At 47.7% G+C, this 8,130-nt stretch overlaps 1 protein-coding gene across 1 annotated transcript; it reads left to right on the top strand.

Annotated features, from left to right (window-relative positions):
* Positions 1-3,903: 3,903 nt before the first annotated feature.
* On the top strand, positions 3,904-8,130 carry LOC148113940 (uncharacterized). Its single transcript, XM_087893551.1, has 3 exons — positions 3,904-5,443; positions 7,043-7,134; positions 7,234-8,130. The coding sequence occupies exons 1-3, from the start codon at positions 3,916-3,918 to the stop codon at positions 8,128-8,130; spliced, it is 2,517 nt and encodes an 838-aa protein (XP_087749677.1). The 5' UTR covers positions 3,904-3,915.

Below are 8,130 nucleotides of genomic sequence, written 5' to 3'. Positions count from 1 at the left end.
TGTTTAGGTATTTTTAAATGCTTTTCTCCCCAGATTCTTATATATGAAACTTTGATTCCCCTGCTATCTTCAAATTTATTTATGTTTTAGGTTATATCTTATTTATTTGTTCTTTCTATCTCTGAAGAAATCCTGTATTAGTATATTTTCTCAAGTTTATTCAAGACCCATTTTCCCTCTGCTTCTTAGATATTTTGGGCTATCATAGCAATCTTCCTATTATCTTGAGCAACTGGAACTGTGGTCCAATTTATATGAAAACATAGTTGTGAATAGCTGCTTCAGAATCAGTTGGTGGTTTTAATTGGAAAAATGATACAAGAAAGGATTGAATTTGCCTCTCACATCTTGGTTTTGATCCAGATCTTAACAGGTGATTTATGCCCAAACAGAAAGAGCCAGAAAAAAGTAGATCTAATTTTACCATATAAGGAATCACAAAATCTGAGGCTTCAGAGGTAAACCCAAGATTGCTTTGCCAAGCTTTTTGCCTTCTAAAACAAGATTTTGTATGCAGATATTGGATCCACACCTCAAAATATACAAGAGATAACGAACGGGAAAGGTGTGAAGCCAGGACATAAATACCACGCCTTTCCCCACACCCAGGCATACTGGCTAAGGAAAATAGTTGGAAGGGAAATGCACACTCATGTACTGAGCAAGCACACACCCAAAATCAAAATTGGGGTCGAGAAAGTGTTGACACACCCTGCCAGGACAACCCCATCCTCTGCCTATGAAATGGAGTGTGGCAAAGGGAAAACAAGTCTCCTCTGGAATAATAGCTCAGGAAACAGGTGCGGGAAATCTCTTGATGCAAATGCGAGATTGGATGGACGGTAAGCATTGCTGAAGCTGCTATTCCATGGCCCAAACAGACATGCTCACCCACCCTCTGTCATTTCTGTGCCAAGGATCTTTCTCCAATAGTCATACTCTTTCTGCTTTGGATTATGCAAGCACTGGCTGTGCCTGTTGCTTTTCCTAACCTTGTGGTTACTTTTGCTAAGTGGCGGCAATCTAATAGAATCTTGGCCCTGGTGCCCCACACTTTGAGAAGAGGAACTATGGGCTGAATGATCCATTGGACATTGAGTTGATTGAGGAACTCTTTTTTTTAAAAAAAACCTTTATTGTTAAAACAAAAGTTGGACATAGTATAACCGTCTTGGCGGCATCTCCGCCATACAAAATATAAACATATACAAAATATCGCCCATGTTTCTTATCTCTTCAATATGCATTACTACTTACTAATTCTATATACATACTTAACTTATTTTACATATTTACAGATATATACTATATTACATATTATTGCATCTTGTTTCAGGCTATACTTTCTTGTCTGTTCTGACTTCCATTTCTTAAATCTAACCATTGATAAAATTTATTCCAAATCTCATAGATTCTGTCTCTTCTTTCTTTTTCAGTTCTAACTTCAGTCTATCACATTCTGCACATTCAATTACTTTTATTATTTCCCATTCCTTCGGTATGTTTTCACTCTTCCATTGTTGGGCATAAGCTATTCTTGCAACTGTTATGATATGTAGTGTTAAATATATTAACTCTTTACTTAAACCTTCTTTAGACTAGACTAGACTAGAATTCTTTATTGGCCAAGTGTGATTGGACACACAAGGAATTTGTCTTGGTGCATATCCTCTCAGTGTACATAAAAGAAAAGATACATTCGTCAAGAATCATAAGGTACAACACTTACAACACTTAATGATAGTCATAGGGAACAAATAAGCAATCAAATCATATTAGGAAACAGTCAATATAAATCTTAAGGATACCAGCAACAAGGTTACAGTCATACAGTCATAAGTGGTAGGAGATGGGTGATAGGAATGATGAGAAGATTAATAGTAATGCAGACTTAGTAACTAGTTTGATAGTGTTGAGGGAATTATTTGTTTAGCAGAGTGATGGCATTCGGGAAAAAACTGTTCTTGTGTATAATTATTCTGATGTGCAGTGCTCTATAATTTTATAATTCCTAATAAAAATAGTTCTGATTTGAATTCCACTTTCTGTCCTGTCATTTCTTCTAGCCACATTTGGAACCTTTGTCAATATTCTTTTGCTTTTCTACATGTCCACCATAAGTGGTAATAGGTGCCTGGTATGTGATCACATTTCCAGTATTTTGGTGACAAATTTTGTTATGTATCATAGGAAGTGTTATGACCATATAAGGAGTGAGTCATAGGCTTCACTCAGGTCCTACTTGAAACTCATTAGTTAAGCTGTCTGGCAGCCCTCTATAAACAGGACACTGCCAGACAAGCAGGTTGTTGGGTTGCACTGGTCTACTAATAAAGAGCTGTTGCCACTAAAGAAGAGCTGTTGTCACTAAAAAAGAGCTGTTGTCTCTTCCATCATCGAATCTAACACTGGCGACGAAGGTAGGATTGGAAGAATAAGGACTCGTAGACCAGAAACCCAGCGGAGTAGGGAACAACCGGCATCACTCACTGTGCTGCAGAATCACCTTCTGCCAGCATGATGACCGGCTCCGTTTGACCCAGCCACCAACAATATATTGGGCTCCTATATGAATCGGTTTGAATGCTTCATGGAGGCAAACGATTTCCTGGGACTATCCGATAACCGCAAGCGAGCACTGTTCCTCAGTTATTGCGGTATGGATGTGTTCGACACAGCCAAGGCACTCGTCAAACCAGTCGTGGTTCAAGCGGTACCATGGGCCGTGCTACAGAACACACTACAGGTGCATTATGCCCCAGTGCAATCAAAGTTTGTACGGTGGCGCAAGTTTCACCGCAGAATGCAGGAAGAAGGCGAGTCTGTGAACCACTATGTAGCGGCACTTAGAAAAGCCGCTGCATACTGTGAGTTCTGAGAGCTGGAGGATGTGCTGTTGAAGCAACTCATAAGTGGGGTGAGGGATGTTAGCCTACAACGGCGGTTGTTAGCCAAGCTGGCCCTCACTTTACAGACGGCCTTAGACAAGACCAGAGCAACAAAGAACTTACAGAAATCAGCCGCTGCTTTCCAAAGAGCGGGAAATGTGCCGACTTAGCGCCAAACTGCCGCAGTGCATCAAGAGAGCACCAAGCTGATTGAATCATTGGAAGACGAAAATGACATCTATTGGCTACAAGATGACAAGAAAAGAGCCTATCCTGACACAGAATGGAGACAACCCTTGTGTGCAGGGTGCGGGGGGCCCCATTCCAGAGCAACATGCAGATACAAGGATGCTGTGTGCCAGATATGTGACCATAAGGGACATCTGGCTCGGGTCTGTCGTACTAATATGCCATCTGCGTTTATAGCTAAACAACAACCGGGGGCCTCTATAACGCCCGAAAAGAGGAAACCCAGACCGTGGAAACCCAACCGCAGGGAGAAATCTCCAGCTGCTGACAGAGCGGCATTTCAGACGAATATACAACAGACCAGCTTATCGGCCAAGAAGATCCATGTGACAGTATTAATTGAGGGGACAGAGTGCGAGATGGAAATTGACACGGGATCATCCCTAACCATTGTTGCGTGGAACACCATGATGAACATTATTCTGGGCAAAAGGAAGAAAGACTTGAGGCCACAGTGGTTACAACTTAAAGTCTACCAAGGAAACCGCATCCCCGTTGTGGGCAGTGGAACATTCCACATGCAATTTCAGGGGTTTTCCGGTCCTTTGAAAATAACCGTGGTCAAAGGGGCTTTGCCAAGCCTGCTCGGCTTAGACTGGTTCGAAGCCCTGGGTGTTATGTAAATGGGTTTGTTTGGCGGGCAGTTTGAATTAACTGACCCTCAGCTGATTGGCTGACCACCACAGCTGCAAGGTATATAAAGGGAGCTGTTCCCTAGGTCAGTTGCTGGGTTCTCACCCTAATTCTTCACCATGAAGTGGGGGTCCCCCTTGTAGAGATGTGCCCACCAGGTTTCCGCGCATTCCATCAGCCAAGGGCACAGGGTAGGGGTGGAGGGGTGGCGGTTATTATAAAGGAGAGTCTTGATCCTAGGGAGACTACTGTTTCTCAGACAGCCGGATGTGAGTCCCTCCTCGTGAAATGGGGTCATGGGTTACAGATGGGCCTGCTGATTACGTACTTGGCTCCCTGCCACGTGGCAGCAGCCCTGCCTGAGCTCCTCAACGTAATAGCCGGGGTGGCGGTTGAGACTCCTAGGCTTCTGGTCATGGGAGATTTCAACCTGCCGTCCATCGGTGAAAAGTCTGAAGTAGCTCGGGAGTTCTTGGCTTCCATGACAGCCATGGACCTGATCCAGTTAGTTCATGGCCCTACTCACATGGGGACACACACTCTGGACTTGGTTTTTGTATCTGACCAGTGGTTGAATGGTCTAGATATAGGGGATATAGTCATCGGACCCTTGTCATGGTCAGACCATTCTTTCCTTAGGCTTGACTTTCTGTCTGTTACACCCCACTGCAGGGAGGCAGAACCAATTAAGTGGTTCCGCCCCAGGCGCTTGATGGATCCTGATAGATTTCTGATGGAGCTTGGGCCATTTCCTGAGACTCTAGCTCACAACTCGATTGAAGACCTGGTGGCAACCTGGGATAGGATGGTCGCTGGTGCTTTGGATTGGGTTGTGCCTTTGCGGCCTCTAACCTGGCGTCGAAGTCGCCCAGCTCCTTGGTTTTCCGAGGAGCTGAGGGAAATGAAGCACCAGAAAAGACGCCTGGAGAGTAGTTGGAGAGCCAGTCATTCTGAATCTGACCGAACACTGGTGAGGTCCTATATTAAGACCTACGTAGTGGCGATAGCAGCGGCAAAATATAACTATTTTTCCGCTATTATTGCATCGGCAGATAATCGCCCAGTTGCCTTGTTTAGGGTGACTCGCTCCCTCCTCCACCTGGGAGCATGGGAAGACCCCTTACAAGGTCGAGCTGAGGATTTTGCACAATATCTGCACGATAAAATCGCTCAAATTCGGGAAGGCTTGGACTCTGACTGGGTAGGTTCAGACGGAGTGATGGAGGCGGGTCTTGAGGATATTATTTGGGATGAGTTTGACCCTGTGATCCCTGAAGACGTGGACAGGTTACTGGGAAAGTTGAATGCAACCACATGTTTATTGGACCCGTGTCCCTCCTGGTTGGTACTGGCTTCCCGAGAGGTTACACGAGGCTGGCTCCAGAGGATTATAAACGCTTCTCTGAGTGAGGGTTTCTTGCCTTCCGCCTTGAAAGAGGCGGTGGTTAGGCCCCTCCTCAAGAAGCCTTCTCTGGACCCAGCTGTTCTAGCAAACTACCGTCCTGTCTCCAACCTTCGCTTTGTGGCTAAGGTTGTTGAAAGTGTGGTGGCACAGCAACTCCCGCAGTACCTGGATGAAACTGTCTATCTAGATCCATTCCAGTCCGGCTTCAGGCCTGGTTACAGCACTGAAACGGCATTGGTTGCATTGGTTGATGATCTCTGGAGAGCTCGTGATAGGGGCTGCTCCTCTATCCTGGTTCTATTAGATCTCTCAGCGGCTTTTGATACTATCGACCATGGTATCTTGCTGCGCTGACTGGAGGGGTTGGGAGTGGGAGGCACTGTTCTACAGTGGTTCTCCTCCTATCTCTCCGACCGGTCGCAGTCTGTGTTGGCAGGAGGGCAGAGGTCGACTTCAAGACACCTTACTTGTGGGGTGCCGCAGGGGTCGGTCCTTTCACCTCTTCTGTTCAACATTTATGTGAAGCCGCTGGGTGAGATCATCCGTGGTTTTGGGGTGCAGTGCCATCTTTACGCTGATGATACTCAGCTGTACATCTCCACCCCCAGACCACCCCAGTGATGCCCTTGCAGTGATGTCTCAGTGCCTCGAGGCCATGCGGATCTGGATGGGGAGAAGCAGGCTCCGACTCAACCCTTCCAAGACCGAGTGGCTGTGGCTGCCGGCGTTCCGATATAGCCAGCTGATACCATCGTTGACTATTGGGGGCGAGACATTGGCCCCCATGGAGAGGGCTCGCAACTTAGGTGTCCTCCTGGACAAGTGGCTGTCTTTAGAAGAACATATGACGGCCGTGGCCAGGAGAGCTTTCTATCAGGTTCGCCTGATTTGCCAGTTGCGACCCTTTCTGGATCGGGACTCCTTATGCACAGTCACTCATGCCCTCGTCACTTCTCGACTGGACTACTGTAATGCTCTCTACATGGGGCTCCCTTTGAGGTGCACGCGGAGGCTCCAACTGGTCCAGAATGCGGCCGCATGGGTGATATTGGGAGTGACATGGCGCTCACATGTAACACCTCTCCTACGCGAGCTGCACTGGCTCCCAGTGGCCTTCTGAGTGCACTTCAAGGTGTTGGTTCTTACCTTTAAAGTGCTCCATGGCTTAGGACCTGGGTACCTACGAGACCACCTTCTGCAACCTATAACCTCCCACCAACCAGTACGCTCCCACAGAGTGGGCCTCCTCAGGGTACCATCATTAAAGCAATGTCAACTGGTGGTTCCCAGGGGGAGAGCCTTCTCTGTGGGGGCACCTACCCTTTGGAACAGGATACCCCCAGGGATAAGAATAATCCCAGATCTTCGTACTTTCCGTCGGGCACTTAAGACCTTCCTCTTTCACCAAGCCGGGCTGGCATAATTAATTTTTTCTTTCCTTTTCCTAATTGTGTAAATTTTATTCTGAAGATCTTAACTTAACTGATAAGCCAAATTGACTTAATTATTATTTATTGCTTCTATTCACATTTTTATATATATGTTTATTTTGACTGTTCACCGCCCTGAGTCCTTCGGGAGAAGGGCGGTATAAAAAATTAAATAAATAAATAAATAAATAAATAAAATAATAAACAGAGCTGTTGTCACTCACTGCCTGGCTTGCTGCGTCCTCATTCACCCAACTTAACATTGGCGACGAAGGTGGGATTTTGAGGTCAGCAGCCAAGGAAAGAGCTGAAGCCACAACCGAAAGGAGCTGAAATCACGTTCCGAGAGAGAAGCGGAACGACCGACCACAGAATCCAGCCAGCGAGCGAGCGGAGCACAGGAGAATCACGAAGGATGTCTGTCTACACCCCGCCAGCGCCTTTCAACCCCAAGGAGGAGAAGTGGGGGTCCTACATGTCCCGGTTCGAGTGCTTCATTGTGGCCAACGACCTGCAGGGACTACCGGACGTAAGGAAGAAGGCCCTGTTCCTGAGCCACTGCAGACCACGAGTGTTGGACACAGCCGAAGCCCTGGCGGAGCCGAATTTGGTCCACACCATATCATAGTCAACGCTACAGACCCTGCTGAAAGACCACTATGCCCCAACGCCTTCCAAATATGTCCAATGCTATGAGTTCCGGCAGAGGCTACAGCAGGACGGTGAGTCAATCAGCGAGTACGTCGCCACCCTGCGTAAGGCCGCAAACCAGTGCGAATACCGAAACCTAGATGAGATGCTCCTAGAGCAACTAATCTGCAGAGTGAGAGACGGACGGCTACAATGGAGGCTACTTGCGAGATCGAACCTAACCCTGCACATCACCATAGTTGAGGCAAGAGCTCAAGAGTCGTCCATGAAGGCTGCCGAAAGACTGCAGGGGACCATCCATGGCCGGACAGCGCAGAGGTCGGCGACCATACACCGTGAGGCCGTGAGCACCGAGAGCGAAGGGGAGTCCGAGGGAGAAGTCTACCGCACCGAGCAGTCCAGGCCGGACCAACGGGGACCCAGAGATGACTGTGCCAGCTGCGGAGGCCCCCATCCCCGGCAGAACTGCAAGTTCCGGGACGCGATCTGCCGGTTCTGCGAGAAAAAGGGGCACATCGCTCAAGTCTGCAGAGCCAAGCAAGTGAAGGGCCACAAACCACGTGGCCTAACCAGCCAATCCGAAATGGCGCCGCACCAGAGATCCAATAAAGATGGCGGAAACTGGAAGGGCGTGAAATTCGAAGACATCGAGGCCTACACCATCCGCATCAGCCAGACCTGCACATCACGTGGCGAGAAGACCTACACCGTGGTCGAGATCGCCAGATGGCGATCGACACGGGATCCCCCATATCCATCATGTCGTGGGCCAACCTCAAGAAAGCCATCCCCAGCGCACACAAGCAGCAGCTCCAACCACAGCGATGCTGGCTTAAGGACTACCAAGGGAACCGCATCCCAGTCGAGGGAATAG

This window comes from Pantherophis guttatus, chromosome 4 (genome assembly GCF_059756535.1).
Source record: "Pantherophis guttatus breed Tessera chromosome 4, ASM5975653v1, whole genome shotgun sequence".
In the NCBI taxonomy this organism is placed as follows: Eukaryota; Metazoa; Chordata; class Lepidosauria; order Squamata; family Colubridae; genus Pantherophis; species Pantherophis guttatus.
The sequence above is the reverse complement of the archived record's forward strand: the minus strand, read 5'-3'. Positions and strand labels throughout refer to the sequence as shown.

Excerpts from the sequence above, each read along its gene's own strand:
- LOC148113940 (XM_087893551.1), top strand. The coding sequence starts at position 3,916 with ATGTGCCCACCAGGTTTCCGCGCATTCCATCAGCCAAGGGCACAGGGT. Across the intron at positions 5,444-7,042 it reads TGATGATCTCTGGAGAGCTC|CGCCTTTCAACCCCAAGGAG; the intron begins GTGATAGGGGCT and ends ACACCCCGCCAG. Across the intron at positions 7,135-7,233 it reads ACCTGCAGGGACTACCGGAC|TCAACGCTACAGACCCTGCT; the intron begins GTAAGGAAGAAG and ends ACCATATCATAG.